Source organism: Coregonus clupeaformis, chromosome 15 (genome assembly GCF_020615455.1).
Source record: "Coregonus clupeaformis isolate EN_2021a chromosome 15, ASM2061545v1, whole genome shotgun sequence".
Lineage (NCBI taxonomy): Eukaryota > Metazoa > Chordata > Actinopteri > Salmoniformes > Salmonidae > Coregonus > Coregonus clupeaformis.
In genome coordinates this window covers 64024219-64048763 of record NC_059206.1, presented here as the reverse complement: position 1 = coordinate 64048763, position 24545 = coordinate 64024219, and the positions used below count along the sequence as shown (strand labels likewise).

The 24545-nt window shown below is 43.9% G+C and overlaps 1 protein-coding gene across 3 annotated transcripts in view; it reads right to left on the bottom strand.

Moving 5' to 3' along the window:
* The window catches only part of sh3gl3a (SH3-domain GRB2-like 3a), a 55408-nt gene extending 38443 nt beyond the window's left edge, over positions 1-16965 (bottom strand). For all 3 annotated transcript variants that reach the window (XM_045225280.1, XM_041899155.2, XM_041899156.2), the window contains exon 1: positions 16719-16965. In XM_045225280.1, the coding sequence (XP_045081215.1) occupies positions 16719-16763 (45 nt within the window). In that variant the 5' untranslated portion in view covers positions 16764-16965. The remainder of the gene's footprint in view (positions 1-16718) is intronic.
* Between the last annotated feature and the right edge of the window lie 7580 nt (positions 16966-24545).

Here is a 24545-nt window from a genome sequence, read left to right as displayed (position 1 = left end):
CTATCAAATCTAAAAATCTCTAACAGAAAACCAAAGAAAAGTAATAACAGTGATAAATGGTTTGATGAAGAATGCAAAAACCTAAGAAAGAAATTGAGAAACCTATCCAACCAAAAACATAGAGACCCAGAAAACCTGAGCCTACGCCTTCACTATGGTGAATCACTAAAACAATACAGAAATACACTACGGAAAAAGAAGGAACAGCATGTCAGAAATCAGCTCAATGTAATTGAAGAATCCATAGACTCTAACCACTTCTGGGAAAATTGGAAAACACTAAACAAACAACAACACGAAGAGCTATCTATCCATAACGGAGATGTATGGGTAAACCACTTACGGAGATGTATGGGTAAGCCACTTCTCCAATCTTTTTGGCCCTATAACAGAGAACAAACAGCAAAAAAATATACATGATCAAATGCAAATCTTAGAATCAACTATTAAAGACTACCAGAACCCACTGGATTCTCCAATTACATTGAATGAACTACAGGACAAAATACAAACCCTCCAACCCAAAAAGTCCTGTGGTGTTGATGGTATCCTCAATGAAATTATAAAATATACACACCACAAATTTCAATTAGCTATACTTAAACTCTTTAACATCATCCTTAGCTCTGGCATCTTCCCCAATATTTGGAACCAAGGACTGATCACCCCAATCCACAAAAGTGGAGACAAATTTGACCCCAATAACTACAGTGGGATATGCGTCAACAGCAACCTTGGGAAAATCCTCTGCATTATCATTAACAGCAGACTAGTTCATTTCCTCAGTGAAAACAATATACTGAGCAAATGTCAAATTGGCTTTTTACCAAATTACCGTACGACAGACCACGTATTCACCCTGCACACCCTAATTGACAAACAAACAAACCAAAACAAAGGCAAAGTCTTCTCATGCTTTGTTGATTTCAAAAAAGCTTTTGACTCAATTTGGCATGAGGGTCTGCTATACAAATTGATGGAAAGTGGGGTTGGGGGAAAAACATACGACATTATAAAATCCATATACACAAACAACAAGTGTGCAGTTAAAATTGGCAAAAAACACACACTTTTCTTTCCACAGGGCCGTGGGGTGAGACAGGGATGCAGTTTAAGCCCCACCCTCTTCAACATATATATCAACGAATTGGCGAGGGCACTAGAACAGTCTGCAGCACCCGGCCTCACCCTACTAGAATCTGAAGTCAAATGTATTCTGTTTGCTGATGATCTGGTGCTTCTGTCACCAACCAAGGAGGGCCTACAGCAGCACCTAGATCTTCTGCACAGATTCTGTCAGACCTGGGCCCTGACAGTAAATCTCAGTAAGACAAAAATAATGGTGTTCCAAAAAGGTCCAGTTGCCAGGACCACAAATACAAATTCCATCTAGACACCGTTGCCCTAGAGCACACAAAAAACTATACATACCTCGGCCTAAACATCAGCGCCACAGGTAACTTCCACAAAGCTGTGAACGATCTGAGAGACAAGGCAAGAAGGGCCTTCTATGCCATCAAAAGGAACATAAAATTTGACATACCAATTAGGATCTGGCTAAAAATACTTGAATCAGTTATAGAACCCATTGCCCTTTATGGTTCTGAGGTCTGGGGTCCGCTCACCAACCAAGAATTCACAAAATGGGACAAACACCAAATTGAGACTCTGCATGCAGAATTCTGCAAAAACATCCTACGTGTACAACGTAAAACACCAAATAATGGATGCAGAGCAGAATTAGGCCAATACCCGCTAATTATCAAAATCCAGAAAAGAGCCGTTAAATTCTATAACCACTTAAAAGGAAGCGATTCCCAAACCTTCCATAACAAAGCCATCACCTACAGAGAGATGAACTTGGAGAAGAGTCCTCTAAGTAAGCTTGTCCTGGGGCTCTGTTCACAAACACAAACAGACCCCACACAGCCCCAGGACAACAACAACAACAACACAATTAGACCCAACCAAATCATGAGAAAACAAAAAGAGAATTACTTGACACATTGGAAAGAACAAACAAAAAAACTGAGCAAACTAGAATGCTATTTGGCCCTAAACAGAGAGTACACAGTGGCAGAATACCTGACCACTGTGACTGACCCAAACTTAAGGAAAGCTTTGACTATGTACAGACTCAGTGAGCATAGCCTTGCTATTGAGAAAGGCCGCCGTAGGCAGACCTGGCTCTCAAGAGAAGACAGGCTATGTGCACACTGCCCACAAAATGAGGTGGAAACTGAGCTTCACTTCCTAACCTCCTGCCAAATGTATGACCATATTAGAGACACATATTTCCCTCAGATTACAGCGATCCACAAAGAATTCGAAAACAAACCCAATTTTGATAAACTCCCTTATCTACTGGGTGAAAAACCACAGTGTGCCATCACAGCTGCAAGATTTGTGACCTGTTGCCACAAGAAAAGGGCAACCAGTGAAGAACAAACACCATTGTAAATACAACCCATATTTCTGTTTATATATTTTCCCATTTGTACTTTAACTATTTGCACATTGTTACAATACTGTATATATACATAATATGACATTTGAAATGTCTTTATTCTTTTGAAACTTCTGAGTGTAATGTTTACTGTTAATATTTATTGTTTATTTCACTTTTGTTTACTATCTACTTCACTTGCTTTGGCAATGTTAACACACGTTTCCCATGCCAATAAAGCCCTTAAATTGAAATTGAAATTGAATTGAAATTGAAATTGAATTGAAATTGAATTGAATTGAGAGAGAGAGAGAGAAAGAGAGAGAGAGAGAGAGAGAGAGAGAGAGAGAGAGAGAGAGAGAGAGAGAGAGAGAGAGAGAGAGAGAGAGATAACGTTCTTGTAGGAGAGAGAGAGAGAAATAAGTATACGAATATTGAAAAATGAATATTGATGATACTACAGCAGCTGGCTGTAACCAACCTGTTAGTGCTTTGAAAGTGAGTAGACTAGGACCAGGGTGAAGTCTGACAGGTTTAATCTATGAGTGAATCAGGTTCAGGGTTAACACATGTAGGTAATCAGGAGGGAAAACTGTGATCTCTGGAAAACCTAGGAAGTTTATGAATTTAGTTAATGTTTTTTAAACATGTATTTAGGCCAAACCCACCACCACTACCAACTCATTTCTTTGGAGGACATTTTCATTCAGGCCTGTGCTCTATTTAACTGAATGATTGACCATCATTATAAATAATTAAAGAGACCACCTTTTATTCTCTCTTAAAAAATAGTTATTTTTGAATTATGTATTTGGTGTTGTGCCACAAGGTCATGAAAAGGTCAACCACTGCCCTGGGGGTAGATCAGCTTAACATTGCAGATAGATTGTAACTTCCATCAATGCAACAATACAACTGTTAGGTGGACCACTGTGTCATAGGACTACACACACACAAACACACACACACACACACACACACTCCTACTGAAAACGTGGTTAATAATCTAAAACCCCTCTCGACCGATGATGAGCACCAACACCAAGCTCATCAATAATCATAAAACACATTGCAGACACAGTAGGTCTGAGTACATTATGTAGCTTACACACTCTTTGGTACATGAAGGTGTTCAGTAGATTAGATTAGATTAGATTAGATGTTTATTTAGTCACATGCACAGGGTCACAAATGTAGTTGCAGTGTACAGTGAAATACTCCAACAGTGCAGGTTTGAAAAAAATAATATAATAATATACATAATATATATTATATATATTGTGACGTCACGAGAGGCTACACAGCTTTCAGCGGGATTGCTCAAGTAGTGCAAGGAGACAAGGTTCAAACAAAACAAGGATTTTATTATAGGTCTTGGGGAATCAACGAAAATATAACAAAATTCTGTTCTCTTGTGGCTCTTTAAGGGTTAACAGTTCAGGGATGTCTTTTCCACATCCAAAATCATAATTCTCACTCGCTCAGATAACTTTTCCCCAGCCTTACTGTAGTCCACGTTGCAGCTAGTGGCCAACCCAGCAAAAAGTCCTTCCAAATGTCTCTCACGTATTTCCACAGGTGCATATCCAAAGGTGAGTATTTCCCAAAGGTAAGTATCTCCAAATCCTTATATTCCTCATGGAAGTGGACGTGCAGCACTCTTGTCCTCCAGAGAGCCCAGGTTGGAGACTGTGTCTCTTCCCTTCCCCAAACCTTCAGCTCATCAGCTCCTCATTTGTTTCAGCTGCGTGGGAAGATTGGCCATAGAGGGGTGGAGTTCCCGACCATACCAGCAGATGGAGCCATAGCTGTCTGGGTTTGCAGCCACCTCAGGGGGATGTAACGTCCCTCCAGGACACAGCCTCTCGTGACATCACACATCCCCCTCCTCGGGACCGACGTCCTCGTCGGGGTAAAGGCAGCGAAGAAGGCATCACGCCGGGAGAGGGCGTCCGCATTGCCGTGGTGCTTGCCAGCCCTGTGGACAACAGAAAAGTTAAACGGTTGCAAGCTCAAAAACCATCTGGTTACTCTACTGTTTGATTCCTTGTTCTTGGCTCCCCCTGGAGCCGGGATAAGTCCTGACGTGGCTGGGTTCGAGACCTTGGGGTCCTTTGGACGGGTTCTTCCCATTTGTGGTGGGGCCGCACTCCTGGGGTCTTTTCGGGAAGCATTCAGCATCTCCGCTGTGGCCTGGTACTTTTCCACAGCTTCCACGGTCAGATCAGCCGTGGTCAAGGCCTGTTAACTGATGAACCGTTTTGCCTCATAAGGCAGGGCGCGTAGGTAACGATCCACCACAACGGCCTCCACCACCGCCGCTGCTGTATTCCTCTGCGGATCCAGCCATTTCCTTGCGATTCGGACAAGTTCATGCATCTGCGCCCGAGGAGGTTGGTCTGGTTGGAAGGTCCAGCTGTGAAAGCGCTGGGCCATACCAAACTTTGTGAGTCCATATCTGCTGAGGATCTCAGACTTCAGGGCATCATAGTCAGTAACCTGGTCAGGGCCCAGGTCCCGGACAGCATTCAGCGATTCCCCGGTTAGAAAGGGGGCTAACAGACCAACCCACTGTTGCTTGGGCCAGGCTTCCCTAGTGGCCGTGGCCTCAAATGCATGCAGGTATGCCTCAATGTCATCGGTAGCTCCCATCTTAGATATAAAGTCACTTGCCTTTCTTGGGCGGGTATTTTGGACCACCCTCTGTCTCTGCAACTGCAATTCCTCTGCCTTCAGAAGGTTGGCTTTCTTTTGCTCCTCCAAGAGAGCCACGTTTGCTTGCATCTGGGCTTGCTGGCCAGCAACAAGGGCTTTCAATATGTCCTCCATTTCAGTCGGCGGGGAGCCTACGGCCAACTTGGAAAACTGGGTGATCAAACCTTCGGTATCCTCCTCTGACATGCACTATTAACGCTTGAGCGTGCCCATATTCTCCACCATCTGTGACGTCACGAGAGGCTACACAGCTTTCAGCGGGATTGCTCAAGTAGTGCAAGGAGACAAGGTTCAAACAAAACAAGGATTTTATTATAGGTCTTGGGGAATCAACGAAAATATAACAAAATTCTGTTCTCTTGTGGCTCTTTAAGGGTTAACAGTTCAGGGATGTCTTTTCCACATCCAAAATCATAATTCTCACTCGCTCAGATAACTTTTCCCCAGCCTTACTGTAGTCCACGTTGCAGCTAGTGGCCAACCCAGCAAAAAAGTCCTTCCAAATGTCTCTCACGTATTTCCACAGGTGCATATCCAAAGGTGAGTATTTCCCAAAGGTAAGTATCTCCAAATCCTTATATTCCTCATGGAAGTGGACGTGCAGCACTCTTGTCCTCCAGAGAGCCCAGGTTGGAGACTGTGTCTCTTCCCTTCCCCAAACCTTCAGCTCATCAGCTCCTCATTTGTTTCAGCTGCGTGGGAAGATTGGCCATAGAGGGGTGGAGTTCCCGACCATACCAGCAGATGGAGCCATAGCTGTCTGGGTTTGCAGCCACCTCAGGGGGATGTAACGTCCCTCCAGGACACAGCCTCTCGTGACATCACAATATATATATATATATACACTACCAGTCAAAGGTTTGGACACACCTACTCATTCAAGGGTTTTTCTTTCTTTTTACTATTTTCTACATTGTAGAATAATAGTGAAGACATCAAAACTATGAAATAACACATATGGAATCATGTAGTAACCAAAAAAGTGTTAAACAAATTCTTCAAATAGCCACCCTTTGCCTTGATGACAGCTTTGCACACTCTTGGCATTCTCTCAACCAGCTTTATGAGGTAGTCACCTGGAATGCATTTCAATTAAAAGGTGTGCCTTGTTAAAAGTTAATTTGTGGAATTTATTCCCTTCTTAATTAGTTTGAGCCAATCAGTTGTGTTGTGACTAGGTAGGGGGGGTATACAGAAGATAACCCTATCTGGTAAAAGACCAAGTCCATATTATGGCAAGAACAGCTCAAATAAGCAAAGAGAAATGACAGTCCATCATTACTTTAAGACATGAAGGTCAGTCAATACGGAACATTTCAAGAACTTTGAAAGTTTCTTCAAGTGCAGTCGCAAAAACCATCAAGCGCTATGATGAAACTGCCTCTCATGAGGACCGCCACAGGAATGGAAGACCCAGCGTTACCTCTGCTACAGAGGATAAGTTCATTAGAGTTACCAGCCTCAGAAATTGTAGCCCAAATAAATGCTTCACAGAGTTCAAGTCACAGACACATCTCAACATCAACTGTTCAGAGGGGACTGTGTGAATCAGTCCTTCATGGACGAATTGTTGCAAAGAAACCAATACTAAAGGACACCAATAAGAATAAGAGACCTACTTGGGCCAAGAAACACGAGCAATGGACAGTATACCGGTGGAAATGTGTCCTTTGGTCTGGAGTCCAAATTGGAGATGTTTGGTTCCTAACCCTAACCCTAACCCTAACCCTTTGTGAGACGCGGTGTGGGTGAACGGATGATCTCCGCATGTGTAGTTCCCACCGTAAAGCATGGAGGAGGAGGTGTTATGGTGTGGGGGTGCTTTGCTGGTGACATTTCTGTGATTTATTTAGAATTCAAGGCACACTTAACCAGCATGGCTACCACAGCATTCTGCAGCGATACACCATCCCATCTGGTTTGGGACTCTCATTTGTTTTTCAACAGGACAATGACCCAACACACCTCCAGGCTGTCTAAGGGCTATTTTACCAAGAAGGAGAGTGATGGAGTTCTGCATCAGATGACCTGGTCTCCACAATCCCCCGACCTCAACCCAATTGAGATGGTTTGGGTTGAGTCGGACGGCAGAGTGAATGAAAAGCAGCCAACAAGTGGGAACTCCTTCAAGACTGTTGGAAAAGCATTCCAGGTGAAGCTGGTTGAGAGAATGCCAAGAGTGTGCAAAGCTGTTATCAAGGCAAAGGGTGACTATTTGAAGAATCTCAAATATAAAATATATTTTGATTTGTTTAACACTTTTTTGGTTACTACATGATTCCATATGTGGTATTTCATAGTTTTGATGTCTTCACTATTATTCTACAATGTAGAAAATAGTAAAAATAAAGAAAAACCCTTCAATGAGTAGGTGTGTCCAAACTTTTGACTGGTACTGTATATATATGCACTATTATCTGATTATGCAGCTGGGTAAAAGTTATTACAAATGATTCATTGTGTGGTAAATGTCAACATATTTCCTATAGTCTGAACATTGAATCTGTATTTTCCTGTCTGTCTGTCTGTCTGGTTTTACTACCTCAGCAGAGCATGTTTTTCTCTGGTTCCTGTCTGATAATGTACTACCAAAGATATTAAACTCATTCCTGTTATTCGGTTCAATCGGCATGATTTTCCACTGTTATTCACCTAAAGGGCAGCGGAGTGGAATATTGGCCTTAATTAAACAAACAGGCGTGTGTGTGTGTTCACAGTCACACCCAGTGGTGTTTATGAACCTACCTCTATTTGATCATGTCAAAGTGTGATCCATTCTGACACTGTGACAACACTGTGGCTGAGTCCCAAATGGCATCCTATTCCCTATATAGCGCACTACTTTTGACCAGGGTCCATAGGGGTCAACATTAGTGTAGAATATAGGGAATAGGATGCCTTTTGGGACGCACCCTGTGACTGACAGCAAACACAATACTGTAGCCTTATCTCTCCTTACCTCCCTATATCTCATTGGTGATAATTGGATCTGTTATGTGCGGTGGCGGTCTCTCAACCATCCACAATTCTGTTCACAGTGTGAAGTCCATCCACTATTCTGTTTACAGTGTGAAGTCCATCCACTATTCAGTTTACAGTGTGAAGTCCATCCACAATTCTGTTCACAGTGTGAAGTCCATCCACTATTCAGTTTACAGTGTGAAGTCCATCCACTACTCTGTTTGCAGTGTGAAGTCCATCCACTACTCTGTTTACAGTGTGAAGTCCATCCACTATTCTGTTTGCAGTGTGAAGTCCATCCACTATTCTGTTTGCATTGTGAAGTCCATCCACTATTCTGTTTGCAGTGTGAAGTCCATCCACTATTCTGTTTGCAGTGTGAAGTCCATCCACTATTCTGTTTGCAGTGTGAAGTCCATCCACTATTCTGTTTGCAGTGTGAAGTCCATCCACTATTCTGTTTACAGTGTGAAATCCATCCACTATTCTGTTTGCAGTGTGAAGTCCATCCACTATTCTGTTTACAGTGTGAAGTCCATCCACTATTCTGTTTACAGTGTGAAGTCCATCCACTATTCTGTTTGCAGTGTGAAGTCCATCCACTATTCTGTTTGCAGTGTGAAGTCCATCCACTATTCTGTTTACAGTGTGAAGTCCATCCACTATTCTGTTTGCAGTGTGAAGTCCATCCACTATTCTGTTTACAGTGTGAAGTCCATCCACTATTCTGTTTGCAGTGTGAAGTCCATCCACTATTCTGTTTGCAGTGTGAAATCCATCCCCTATTCTGTTTACAGTGTGAAGTCCATCCACTATTCTGTTTGCAGTGTGAAGTCCATCCACTATTCTGTTTGCAGTGTGAAGTCCATCCACTATTCTGTTTGCAGTGTGAAGTCCATCCACTATTCTGTTTACAGTGTGAAGTCCATCCACTATTCTGTTTGCAGTGTGAAGTCCATCCACTATTCTATTTTCAGTGTGAAGTCCATCCACTATTCTGTTTACAGTGTGAAGTCCATCCACTATTCTGTTTACAGTGTGAAGTCCATCCACTACTCTGTTTACACTCCTTCAGAGTGAAACATGAAGCCATTGTCTGAGAGAAAATGTATGGGTATCTGTGGCCCTGTTCTTCATCTTGTACATTATTTAATGTATCAGGGTGGAGTAAACATACCGACCTGAGTCAGGCTCTAACAGGCTGTAAAATAAGGTAGTCAATACTTAGGGACACGTCATGAAAAATAATATTTAAAAAATTCACTCTTACCCCAAACAATTAGGGTTAGGTACATTGCTCAAGGGCACATCAACATATTTTTCACCTAGTCAGAGTGGGGATTTGAACCAGCAACCTTTCAGTTACTGGCCCAACCCTCTTAACCGCTAGGCTACCTTCCATCTGACATCACACACCAACCATTATTTATAGTATGTAACACAGTAGCGTGTACCCCCCAATGGTGGACGCCAAAGCCTCATTGGCAAGGTAAAATGACCTCGGTAGGAAGAAACCTTGAGAGGAACCAGAGTCATAAGTGGGAGGCCTTCCTCCTCTAGTTAGACACAAAGGTCTGCATGGGTAGAAGTTCAGAGTACATGCAGTATTAAACCATCAATACCAGGCGGTTCTCTTTAAAGACAGAGGTAAAAGACAATACCTGTTCCACTCTGTACGTACAGTAGTCCCTGTCAGTCAGAAATAGTATGTTTTATCAGGGGACAGAGTTCAGCCTGTCTGTCACATGCGTGTGTGTGTTTATCAATGGAGGTCAAGGTGCATGCTGCTTCATCTTGCTGTGTGTGTGTGTGTAGTGTGTGTAGTGTGTGTAGTGTGAGTGAGTGCGGTTGTGCGTGAGTGCGTGGTGTATTCAAGGTGTGTGCGTCTGTGTGCCGTTATCACTGGGTTTAAATGTTTTTGTTTTTTAATGGTGTGTTTCAGCACGCTAGCTGGTGAACATGAAATACATTACAGTAACCAAAGGAAGGTATTGTGTAATGACGGTATTGAATGCAGCTAACACCCCCGTAAAAACATACTAATCATTCATGTTAAAAAGGACTCAGCCAAGCTGTGTGGCAGGTTTTCAGATCATTAACATTTTGGCGGTTTATCAGCTGTCTATTGTGAGTTCCATTGGGAAATCCAGCAGCCATTCTCTTTGTGTAAATTAGGCTCTGGGGTGAAGTTTCCCCTAGGTACAGATCTAGGATCAGCTTACCCTCCCCCAATCCTAACCTTAACCATTAGTGGGGAAAATGCTAAACTGACCCGACATCATCTCTACTTCACCAGAGCCTTCATGGACTACCTGAGTGCAGGCTAATGCATATAATGTAGGCCTAAGCTAATCCTTTTGTAATGCTAGTGTCATTACGGCTGTTAGAACTGTTTATGGAGTCATGAGCTGAATTTAGCAAGTCATGTAATACACTATGATGTGAGAGGTGAAATTCTAAAGGCATAATAATACATCACATATGGATCATAGTAAGTACAGTCTCCTGAGTGGTGCAGTGGTCTAAGGCACTGCATCGCAGTGCTAACTGTGCCACTAGAGATCCTGGTTTGAATCCAGGCTCTGTCGCAGCCGGCCGCGACCGGGAGACTCATGGGCGGCGCACAATTGGCCCAGCGTCGTCCAGGGTAGGGGAGGGAATGGCCGGCAGGGATGTAGCTCAGTTAATAGAGCATGGCGTTTGCAACGCCAGGGTTGTGGGTTCGATTCCCCCGGGGGGCCAGTATAAAATATATGTATTCACTGACTGTAAGTTGCTCTGGATAAGAGTGTCTGCTAAAATGTAAATGTAAGTATTATGACTGTTTTGGCTACCTTACACAGAAAGTGGATAGCTCAAACCGGTTTTTAAAAGAATTGTTTAACCTCTAAGGTTGCAGTGTTTCATATCCTGTGTTGTTTAGCTGCAGTTGGCTTGTGTGTGTGAATGTGTATGTGTGTGTGTGTGTGTGTGTGTGAAGGTCTTTTGGAAACCAGACTGCTTCCTTCTTCCACTGAGCTTCTCTATCAAACAACGTTCCATTTCCACTGTTTTTGACAACATTATCTAGGCCAACATTCTACACACAGTAGTGTAATTGTGTGTCATCCTCCCTTCACAAGACATTCCCCTATGGGACAATAAAGATTGACTGAAGAAATATGACCACACAAAAAAAAAAAAAAATTGTTGTTGTATTCTGAGTTCCGACACACAGACTGTAAAAGCTGCTGTCCAATGTTGATACAAAGGCTACAATTCTCTCTCTCTCTCTCTCTCTCTCTCTCTCTCTCTCTCTCTCACACACACACACACACACACATAAATGAAGTGGTGATATAGTTCAGCTTAGTGAAAGCAGCAGATTCCGCTATCTCATTAAGGCCTAAGGAATGGAATTCAATTCCCCACTGACATGTAGGAGTGCTTGTATAATCTAGCTGTCTAAGGAGATGTCCCTGAATGTCCAAACAAAGCTCCTACCTAACAGGTTGGTTACAGCCAGCTGCTGTAGTATCATCAATATTCATTTTTCAATATTCGTATACTTATTTCTCTCTCTCTCTCCTACAAGAACGTTATCTCTCTCTCTCTCTCTCTCTCTCTCTCTCTCTCTCTCTCTCTCTCTCTCTCTCTCTCTCTCTACTATCACTTATTATGCTGTGCTCTCTCTTCACGGTCATCTTCAGAGAAACAGGCACACAGTGGCAGACAGGTAGACAGACAGGTAGACAGACAGGCACACAGGCAGACAGGTAGACAGATAGGTAGACAGACAGGCACACAGACAGACAGACAGGCACACAGACAGGTAGACAGACAGACAGACAGACAGACAGACAGACAGACAGGCAGGCAGGCAGGCAGGCAGGCAGGCAGGCAGGCAGGCAGGCAGGCAGGCAGGCAGGCAGGCAGGCAGACAGGACAGATTGAAAGAGAGACAGACAGACAGACAGAAGCAGGATGTTCATTGAGCTTTGACCAGCCATCTCCAGTGGACCCTGACCAGTTATTCCATCACTTTACCTTGTTGTGTTGTGAGGCCTTGTACAGAGGAGTCAGCACAGTGCACAGTACACACACTTACCTCCAGCACACCAGTGGGTTGGATTTAGGCATTGATGAACTATAATATAATATATGCCTAAGAACATCTGCTAATCAAAGCTGTAGCTTGGCTCCCAACCCCCTCCCAGCCCTATCCCCTACACTAGCATAGCTCAGCACAGACCAGCCTGGAAGAACAAGGCCCAGGCAGCAGGATGTTCCCAGCTTGGCCTGTAGTGACTTCCTCTGCAGTGTGTGTGTGTTTGTGTCTGTGCATGTGTGTGTGTGTTTGTCAGGAAACACAGCAGAAATGTCTGCTTGGCACGACCCTGCCCGCTGAAGCTCCATAGGGAGACATGGGGAAAGAACAAGCCTCTCTTATCAGACACAGAGTCCATAATCACACACACAGTCACAGACACCGAGACATACACAGTCACACACACACTCCTGCATACGTGCCAGTGAGTCAGACCCTGGGGAGATTGTGTTTGTTTAGAGGAAACTGCTCTGAGGCTTTACATCTCTTTTTATAGTTCAGTTGCGGCCAAATATATTGACACCCTTGCACTTTTCTTAAATAATTCCCTATTTCTTCTAAAATAAATCAGCCTCTTGACATGCCACACCTGTCAGGTGGATGGATTATCTTGGCAAAGGAGAAATGCTCACTAACAGGGATGTAAACACATTTGTGCCCATAATTTGAGAGAAATAAGCTTTTTGTGCATATGGAACATTTCTGGGTTATTTTATACAGTGCATTCAGAAAGTATTCAGACCCTTTGACTTTTTCCACATGTTGTTACGTTACAGCCTTTTTCTAAATATGGATACAATTGTTTTTTTCCTCATCAATCTACAAACATTACCCCATAATAACAAAGCAAAAACAGGTTTTTAGACATTTTTGCTAATTTATTACAAATAAAAAACTAAAATATCACATTTACTTAAGTATTCAGACCCTTTACTCAGTACTTTTGTTGAAGCACCTTTGGCAGCGATTACAGCCTCGAGTCTTCTTGGGTATGATGTTACAAGTTTGACAACTGCATTTGGGGAGTTTCTCCTAATCTCAGGTTGGACGGGGACCATCGCTGCACAGCTATTTTCAGGTCTCTATAGAGATGTTCGATCGGGTTCAAGTCCAGGCTCTGGCTGGGCCACTCAAGGACATTCAGAGACTTGTCCCGAAGCCACTCCTGCATTGTCTTGGCTGTGTGCTTAGGGCCGTTGTCCTGTTGGAAGGTGAATCTTCGCCTCAGTCTGAGGTCCTGAGCGCATCTCAAGGATAATCAATGGAAACAGGATGCACCTGAGCTCAATTTCGAGTCTCATAGCAAAGGGTCTGAATACTTATGTATAAGGCTTTAGAATAAGGCTGTAACGTAACAAAATGTGGAAAAAAGGAAGCGGTCTGAATACCTACAGAATGCACTGTGTATATATACACACTACAGGTCAAAAGTTTTATAACACCTATTAATTCAAGTGTTTTTCTTTATTTTTACTATTTTCTACATTGTAGAATAATAGTGAAGACGTCAAAACTATGAAATAATACATATGGAATCATGTAGTAACCAAAAAAGTGTTAAACAAATCAAAATATATTTTATATTTGAGATTCTTCAAATAGCCACCCTTTGCCATGATGACAGCTTTGCACACTCTTGGCATTCTCTCAACCAGCTTCACCTGGAATGCTTTTCCAACAGTCCTGAAGGAGTTCCCACATATGCTGAGCACTTGTTGGCTGTTTTTCCTTCACTCTGCGGTCCGACTCATCCCAAACCATCTCAATTTGGTTGAGGTCGGGGGATTGTGGAGGCCAGGTCATCTGATGCAGCACTCCATCACTCTCCTTCTTGGTAAAATAGCCCTTACACAGCCTGGAGGTGTGTTGGGTCATTGTCCTGTTGAAAAACAAATGATAGTCCCACTAAGCCCAAACCAGATGGGATGGCGTATTGCTGCAGAATGCTGTGGTAGCCATGCTGGTTAAGTGTGCCTTGAATTCTAAATAAATCACAGACAGTGTCACCAGCAAAGCACCCCCACACCATAACACCTCCTCCTCCATGCTTCACGGTGGGAAATACACATGCGGATATCATCCGTTCACCCACACCGCGTCTCACAAAGACACAGCGGTTGGAACCAAAAATCTCCAATTTGGATTCCAGACTCAAAGGACAAATTTCCACCACTCTAATGTCCATTGCTCATGTTTCTTGGCCCAAGCAAGTATTTTCTTCTTATTGGTGTCCTTTAGTATTGGTTTCTTTGCAGCAATTCGACCATGAAGGCCTGATTCACACAGTCTCCCCTGAAGTGTAAGTTGATGTTGAGATGTGTCTGTGACTTGAACTCTGTGAAGCATTTATTTGGGCTGCAATTTCTGAGGCTGGTAACTCTAATGAATGTATCCTCTGTAGCAGAGGTAACTCTGGGTCTTCCATTCCTGTGGCGTTCCTCATGAGAGGCAGTTTCATTATAGCACTTGATGGTTTTTGCGATTGCACTTGAAGAAACGTTCAAAGTTCTTGAAATGTTCCGTATTGACTGACCTTCATGTCTTAAAGTAATGATGGACTGTCATTTCTCTTTGCTTATTTGAGCTTTTTTTGCCATAATATGGACTTGGTCTTTTACCAAATAGGGCTGTCTTCTGTATACCCCCGCTACCTTGTCACAACACAACTGATTGGCTCAAATGCATTAAGAAGGAAAGAAATTCCACAAATTAACTTTTAAGAAGGCACACCTGTTAATTGAATTGCATTCCAGGTGACTACCTCATGAAGCTGGTTGAGAGAATGCCAAGAGTGTGCAAAGCTGTCATCAAGGCAAAGGGTGGCAATTTGAGAAATCTCAAATATAAAATATATTTTGATTTGTTTAACACTTTTTTGGTTACTGCATGATTCCATATGTGTTATTTCATAGTTTTGATGTCTTTACTTTTATTCTACAATGTAGAAAATAGTAAAAAATAAAGAAAAACCCTTGAATGAGTAGGTGTGTCCAAACTTTTGACTGGTACTGTATATATATTTATAGTGCATATATTCAACCTCATGGGCCCAAGCAACAACTGAATGACAATGTTCTGCTGGGATGAAAACGATCCATTCTCAGAGCGTGGTAATGGGAATCCACACGCATGCACACACACAGTCTATCCATGAGTCATCGTTCTGATATGTCATATTCCAACGTCATGCTGTCTTTTCATGCTGAGTAATTGTGTTGGAAGATAGGCAACAATGTACACATTAGAAAAGGTCATCAAATTCTTAATAAGAATGTATAATAGACTGATTAAGCAACCAATGTGACATGTTTGTACTTGCTTGGACCAAAACTATACAAGTTGGTCTACTGTTGGGTAATAAATAAGTTGTATGCTGAGAGACCGTCAAGTGTGGAAAATGCAGCAGTTTTAGAATTAGAACAAAAAATTGTATTTTCAATGTGTGCTTTCTATTCAGTGTGCACATTATCTAGGTTGTCTAGTATGAAAAATGTATGCACTCACTTAACTGTAAGTCGCTCTGGATAAGAGCGTCTGCTAAATGACTAAAATGTAAAATGTAAATGTAAATGTTGTCTGGTAAAATGAAGACTATCTCCACATGTGAATAAATGTCAATTAGGCTACACAGTATGGCATCAGAATGGAACTTCGAACACAACCAGGGGTTTCCTGTACACAAGTGGGATCAGATTCTGACAGACAGACAGACAGGCATACAGACTTTACAGGCAGGCAGACAGACAGACAGACTTTAAAGGCAGACAGACGGACAGACAGACAGACAGGCAGGCAGACATATTGTATAATATAAATAAGGAAGGGGGCAACAATTCTGGAAAAAGATAGCAAGATATCTTTATCAACTAAAAGCAACTGAGGCTACATGCACATTGGGTGCAACCATTAAAGTACCTTGGCTAAAACTAGGCTAAAGGACAGCAAAGCAGCAGCAGCAGGTGGCTGGCAAGCTAGCTGGGAGCCCGTTGAGAACTTGACCAAAAGGAGGTGGACAGCTTGTGGAACTGCTATATGTTCTCCATTGTATGTGGGAGTCTTTGTTAAGCCTGCGCGCAAATGCATATTAGTCAGGAACCCTATTCAGAGAATAGCACCAGCTGGCAAATGAACGATAAACTCGCGCTGGCAAGCTAAAAATCCAAGTTTGGAAAAAGGACCTGCTGCACTTGCAGCAGTTGCAGGTCGCCTACATGTTTTTCTCTCTCTAGGCTCAAGTAGATCGCTCGCTCGCGACCACACATGCACATTCCTGACAACACTGGAGGCACTGGCCAAAAAAGACACTACTTGCAATCGTGATTATGAAAGCGAGAGTGGATTGGAACTAATAGACTATGAGGTCAAGACAGAAATATTGCTTTATCCGCTTATTATATTGTCGTTGTTTGTATGACAGATAGATCAATGGCATGTTTTGATAGGTTAATTAAAAGCATTATGATAAAACATGCCAGTTTATTGTGATATAACGGGGCGTCTCCTGCTTACCTGGCTTGCTTTGTGAAATTGCTTCTTCAGCCCTGCCACCGACATCCTCAATGGTGTATCGATTCACTATCGACTCACTTTTCAGAGACAGACCTGACAGAATACGATCTAGATGGGGAAATCACAACAATATAACGGGGTCTATTCCGTGGTGCTACCCTAGTTGCTTCGGATTGCTTCGGGTTGCTTCGCGTCCACTGGCGTTTCTCCGCTACAATGTTGCCGCTGCTTGAGTTGGAGGAGCGGTTTCCTGCATCGCATAGATGTCGCGCGTTCTCAATGATGATTGGTGGAAAGCGCTAAGTTTATGTAAATTTGATCGAGCAGTGGAAGCCCACGCTTAAAAACAGCGCACGACGGAAAGAGAAAGATAGAGTACCCTATTTGTGAGTTGATGTTGTTGATTTTCATAAGTATTGATTGACGAATAATTTCACTGGCATTGTATAGTTTCATGATGTATTACATACTTTCTGCCAAGGAAGTCCATGCTATTGGTAGGGCTACAGAAAGGAAAGGCCTATATCACCAACTCAAACTGCAGGTGCAACAAAACCATTGTCTTTATCCTTGTAAATTGGAAACTTTTGGCCATTCTTATGTTTGCTGTTTATGTTGTTTTATTTGGGCCCCGTTACAATGTCTAGGCCTAATGATGAAAGTATGTTCTAAAATACTTTGCTGCCCCCTACTGTAATGGAACAGAATGTGCAGCAAGTTACAGTGGGGGGGGTTGAGTGTTTGATGTTGTTTCCTCCAACATTGATCCTCTAGGGCAAAGGTTGTCTCAAGTTAAATGAACCTGATACTTGGTATAATTCAATTGTGATTGATTGATTGATTTGCTTCTATTGAGTTTTGAGTTATTATCAACTGTGTTCATTGTACACAATATGCACCACAAGGAGGTGCCATAGCCTTAGAACAAGAGATCTCAAACCTCACAGACACAGCTCATATTCACCACAGGGGGATAGACTAAGAGCAGTTTTTACACTCCCATTCATTTCATATGATGAGAAAATATACATGAAGTTGTTCATCATGTATTTGGAATAGATATTGGTCTGTAGGTATACCCAGAAGAGCAGAGGTGGTCCATAGATTACTTTTCTCTGTCTCTGTGAAGCCTAGCTCGCCTGATGTTTAAGGTTACAGTATACCTGCAAACATAGAGGTAATGCTGGTTACTAACTACCGATGACAATGAGGATGTTAGAATTATGGTATGGGATCTACATTCATTGTTAGCTTTATAATATATTCACATCACATTTTATTATTTGTCTAAAAAAGCATGCAGAATAAGCTTACTTTTTAGTGTGTGGCTTTTGTCTTTTTATAAAATGGTTGTTGTGATTTTTGGGGGGTTTGTATTTCATTTATGATGTCAGTGCTTGTTGATGCGTTATTGTAGGCAATATAAATCATTACTGGTTGAATTAATTTAGAATGAGTTTGTTCACTACTCCCTCTCACAAATTCACTATATGACTCAAAATAATTCAGCTATCAAGTTTTTAAAGATGTCTGGCTCTGGGGTGAAGTTTCCCCTAGGTACAGCCTCCTGAGTGGCGCTGTGGTCTAAGGCACTGCATCGCAGTGTTAACTGTGCCACTAGAGATCCTGGTTCGAATCCAGGCTCTGTCGCAGCCGGCCGCGACCGGGAGACTCATGGGCGGCGCACAATTGGCCCAGGGTAGTGGAGGGAATGGCCGGCAGGGATGTAGCTCAGTTGATAGAGCATGGCGTTTGCAACGCCAGGGTTGTGGGTTTGATTCCCACGGGGGGCCAGTATAAAAAAAAGATGTATTCACTAACTGTAAGTCGCTCTGGATAAGAGCGTCTGCTAAATGACTAAAATGTAAATGTAATGTAAAAATGTACAGATCTGGGATCAGCTCCCCTCCCCCAGCCCTTCCCCTAACCATAAGTGGGGAAAATGCAAGGGGCGACTTCACCCTACACCAGATGTCAGCAGGTGTTCCAGCAGAAAGGGCTGAGGGCTGATCTAATACATACTGTGAACTTCAGTGATTAAATAACTAATCAGTTGATTATTGTGTACAAATGCAATGACAAAATGCACACTATGTTCCCTCTATCTGTCTCTCAGTCCCACCTCATTTCTGTTCATTCCTTTCAGTAAAACTAGGACAAAATCCATACAAATACTTTAAAAAATCTCAATGCAAAGTAACAACGCAAAAGCCGAGTGGGTAAGCAGTTCATACTGTCAGTGTGTACCAGTATGTGCATGGTGGGCCTGTATCCTGAGGGTGGCAGTAGAATCCTAGAGGGATGATTCCACCCTCGTTACAGGGACGCTCTGGCACCTGGTTCCCATCTCCGTCCTACAGATGTTTCATCTCAAGTGCTACCTCTGCTGCTGATAACAACACTGTAGAACCTTAGAGAGCACCAGCCAATGGGGAGGGATGTTACAGAGGCGCTGTTTAAGACCGGCCCTGAAAGAAAACAATTAGAAGCAGCTATTCACTGCTCTGAGTTGAACTGTTGGGAAGCAACATCTTAGGTTACGGTAAGTTCACACCAATTCATAATTCCAATAGGAGATTCATTTCAACACAATAATAGCACATGAGTAAAATAAAACAAGGACAAAGTGAGTGTCACATGTTAGTGGTAAACCCTTATATTGGAAGAGCAGAGAATAGGTATCCATTTAAACATATAACATTGGGACACGGTTAGACACCATCTTTCAAACTGAGTCTTTCAGTTTTTCTCTCTGGCAGTTCTGTGACTGTTGTTCATTGGTGCACAAAACACACACAACTCCGCCCTCCATAGCCACCAGTGCTGCCCTGTCAACTCCCATGATACTAAACAGCCAGAGTCATAACAATTCCTGCGACCAGCGTTCACAGTTCTTCACATCCATACTGTACCACCACCACCACCGCCCTCCGGCTCGGTCAATTTATAATACATTTCACAGTTTCACACCGCTCGGCGTCAGCCCTTCATGTGGCATTAATGTTATTCTGTAAAAAGGCCATGTGACACGCGGGTCGAGCACCTACAATGGCCCGCGTCCCTCGCCAACCTGAGGGGAGAGGTTGAGGCGAGTCCGGGTGAGGGGAGAGGATGACCACGGCGGCGACGCAAACGCGGCTGGCAATTTGGTTTGTGGCTGACACCCGGCGCTCGGGAATAAACGATCTAAACGCTCAGTGGAGATTGTTTTGCCACTGCCGCCCTTCAGCAATGACACCCCCCACCCCCTCCCCATTCCTCCCCAATGATGACCAGCCAGGATGAATGTAGATAAATGAGGCAGACAGCCAGTTAATAACTGTTGCCATTGTGCCCCTCAGCAGCGGCAGGGCTGGGGGAGAGACGGTGGAGCGGATGGGGGAGAGATGGGGTAGAGATGGTGGAGTGGATGGGGGAGTGGATGGGGAAGAACGGTGGAAAAGGCTCCACATGATCTGCCAGGCCCTGACATGGCACCCAGAACCCAGAGCTGTCACCCCTGCGGAAACATCACCTACGCCTCCACAATTTGTGCACTTAACACTCCACTTGGCACATGACAGGTGCTTATTTCCCCGTGCTGGCTCGATGGGCCTTTTCCTCTCATAGGGATGCCTCTGATGCCCTGGGCACCACGCGGCATCTGGTGTGGTGTCTGTCCTCCATGCCCCTGCCCGCAGTGTGTGTGACTAGGCCAGTGATACGTTTCACATCCGCTCACTCTGCGCTCGCAGTCCACTGAGCACGGCTGCAGCGGACATGGTGTGTTTCTGTGTGTGTGTGTATTTGTGTGTGTGTTTGTGTTTGTGTATGTGTGTGTGTGTGGACGGGGGGGTGTCTTGTTCTCACAGCGCAGAGGGAGAATGGGAACATCTCATTATGTGGACAGGGATTTAGACGTTCTCTAACGCATGGCAGAGTAGATCTTTATCGTTCCACTGGGCAATTTGTTTTGCCGCACGAAGACAGTAGAATATACATGGGACAGTCACATACAAATAAACACAGGATGACATCATAGGATATCATCCCAGTAATGTCCTAAAGCTGATTGTTTCCTTTAAACCCACCATTAAAAGTGGGGCCACCAACAAAAATACATAATATTCATTAATTGTAATGACTGGAAATCTTACAGACTGTGACTTCAAGCTACATTAGAAAGAAAGGACTGTGCCACACAATAGGAATTATTGGCTCTTAACTCTTTCTTTAATCTCAACAATTGACTTACAGTATAAGTAAATGTTAATTTCTGTCTCTATCTTTTATATACAATTAAAAGTCACACACTCTGCATGTGCTTCCAACAATTTAATGGGTAAACCTTTTTGCTTTTTACTGTCTATGTTCTTATAACGGTTGAATAATGTAATGTCTATGTTCTTATAACGGTTTATAACGGTTGAATAATGTAATGTCTATGTTCTTATAACGGTTGAATAATGTAATTTCTATGTTCTTATAACGGTTGAATAATGTCATATCTATATTCTTAGAACGGTTGAATAATGTAATGTCTTTGGTGTCTACTTTTCCTCAGAGAAACCTGGCCTCCGTTAAAACCAATGAAGGAAGCTTGTTTTTGGACACAGGTCCAGGAATGGCTAAAGGATTGCAATATTTACCTGGAGCTAACCCTGCAGATAGCACTACTGGGTGATCTGAAAAGTCATAGTCAATCGATCAATAATATAATAATACTTTTAGCAAAAAAAATTATTTTCAATTTACAATCTGTAGAAACAATGAGAATAGAAGGGTTCAGAACTTTTGTAAAACATCACAGTACAGTTGAAAAATATATGGCAAATAGAAATCCAATATGGATGGTGTTAAGAGATAGATGGGTGGTGTTGAATGGAGCTGAAGGATGGGACTAATAACAACTAACAACAACTAATAACAACAAGATAACTAATGTAAAGCATACTATGTCCATAATAAGTATATAGGTTATAGGTTGAGAGCTTTTGTGAAAGAGCACAGTTAGAAAGACATGGCATATAGAAGCAAAACGGATGGACATCATGAAAATGATCGGAGAGGTTGAGGGTAGAGAAAGTTCAGGAGTAAAAACAAACAAAATATAATTATTGTAAACTGTATATAGTATGTATAAGCTGGAAGTAGAGGACTAAGCATGGTTGTTCACTAGTTTACTCCAATTAGGGAAGGGGTGCTGGGGTTGGAAAGTAATAAAGGGAAATATATTTTAAAAAAGGATATGTCTATATATACTGTATGTACAGTTGAAGTCGGAGGTTTACATACACTTAGGTTGGAGTCATTAAAACAAGTTTTTCAACCACTACACACATTTCTTGTTAACAAACTATAGTTTTGGCAAGTCGGTTAGGAAATCTACTTTGTGCATGACACAAGTAATTTTTCCGATAATTGTTTACAGACAGATATTTCACTTATAATTCACTGTATCACAATTCCAGTGGGTCAGAAGTTTACATACACTAAGTTGACTGTGCCTTAAACAGCGTGGAAAATTCCAGAAAATGATGTCATGACTTTAGAAGCTTCTGATAGGCTAATTTACATAATTTGAGTCAATTTGTGTCACGCCCTGGCTCTGGGGACTCTAGTATGTTGAGCCAGGGTGTGAGTTTTCATTTGTTTGTGGTTCTAGTTTAGTATTTCTATGTGGGCCAGTGTGGTTCTCAATCAGAGGCAACGTGTATCAGCTGTTGCTTGTTGTCTCTGATTGGGAACCATACTTAGGCAGCCAGTTTTCCCACAGTGTTTGTGGGATCTTGTTCCTGTTTAGGTTTGTGTAGTATAACCAAGGACGTCACGTTATCGTTTGTTGTTTTGTTCGTGTGGTGACATTTATTAAAGAAAGTATGTTCACGTATCACGCTGCGCATTGGTCCTCTGTTCCCGACGAACGTGACAGAAGATCCCACCAAGACTGGACCAAGCAGCGTGTCCAGGAGCCATCGCCGGGGAGATCTCTAGCGGATCTCCTTCGCCTCCTCGACTGGGTCAAGCCGTGTGAGGAAGAGAGAGGCTGGACTTGGAAGCAGAAAGGCGAAAGTCTGGCGAGAGACATGGAGACCTGGTCCACGGGTAGGAGAGACGCCCAGAACATTTTTAGGGGGGGGCTCACGCCGTGGACGACGGGGCAGCAGGAGGCCGCCAGGTTACGGGAGTCACTGGTCACCAGGGGGAAGGAGGATGTAGAGGCACGGCGAGAGGTACTGGGGTGTGTTGCCAGTCCGGTCCGGCCTGTTCCTGATCCCCGCGTAGGGCCAGTGGTGTGTGTTCCCAGTACGGTCCGGCCTGTTCCTGCCACTCGCACCAAGCCTACGGTGCGCGTCGCCAGCCCGGCCAGGCTCGATCCTGCTCCCCGCACCAAGTCAGTGGTGCGCGTCGTCAGCCCAGTCCGGCCCATTCCTGCTCCCCGCACCAAGCCAGTGGTGCGCTTCGCCAGCCCGGCTCGGCCCGCTCCTGCTCCCCGCACCAAGTCAGTGGTGCGCTTTGTCAGCCCGGTCCGGCCCACTCCTGCTCCCCGCACCAAGTCAGTGGTGCGTTTCGTCAGCCCGGCTCGGCCCGTTCCTGCTCCCCGCACCAAGTCAGTGGTGCGCTTCGTCAGCCCGGCTCGGTCCGTTCCTGCTCCCCGCACCAAGTCAGTGGTGCGCTGCGTCAGCCCGGTCCGGCCCGCTCCTGCTCCCCGCACCAAGTCAGTGGTGCGTTTCGTCAGCTCGGCTCGGCCCATTCCTGCTCCCCACACCAAGCCAGTGGTGTGCGTCGTCAGTCCGGCACAGCCCGTGCCTGCTCCACCGGTGCCTGGTTCGGCACGGGTCAGCTGCTTCACGCCGGAGCTAGAGCAATCCGCTCCACCAGTGTGCAGTCCAGCTCCGGTCAGCAGGGCCAGACCGGACCAGGGGTACTTTGGGGGGTTAGAGAGGGAGTGGGGATCATGCCTGGAGCCGGATCCGCCGCCAAGGCGGAGTGCCCACCCGGTCCCTCCCCTGTGGTGTTTGGTTGGCGCGGTCGGAGTCCGCGCCTTTGGGGGGGGGGGTACTGTCACGCCCTGGCTCTGGGGACTCTAGTATGTTGAGCCAGGGTGTGAGTTTTCATTTGTTTGTGGTTCTAGTTTAGTATTTCTATGTGGGCCAGTGTGGTTCTCAATCAGAGGCAACGTGTATCAGCTGTTGCTTGTTGTCTCTGATTGGGAACCATACTTAGGCAGCCAGTTTTCCCACAGTGTTTGTGGGATCTTGTTCCTGTTTAGGTTTGTGTAGTATAACCAAGGACGTCACGTTATCGTTTGTTGTTTTGTTCGTGTGGTGACATTTATTAAAAATAGTATGTTCACGTATCACGCAGCGCATTGGTCCTCTGTTCCCGACGAACGTGACAATTGGAGGTGTACCTGTGGATGTATTTCAAGGCCTACCTTCAAACTCAGTGCCTCTTTGCTTGACATCATGGGAAAATGAAAAGAAATCAGCCAAGACCTCAGAAAAAGAATTGTAGACCTCTACAAGTCTGGTTCATCGTTGGGAGCAATTTCCAAACGCCTGAAGGTACCACGTTCATCTGTACAAACAATAGTACGCAAGTAAAACACCATGGGACCACGCAGCCGTCATACCGCTCAGGAAGGAGACGCGTTCTGTCTCCTAGAGATGAACGTACTTTGGTGCGAAAAGTACAAATCAGTCCCAGAACAACAGCAAAGGACCTTGTGAAGATGCTGGAGGAAACAGGTACAAAAGTATCTATATCCACAGTAAAACGAGTCCTATATCGACATAACCTGAAAGGCCGCTCAGCAAGGAATAAGCCACTGCTCCAAAACCGCCA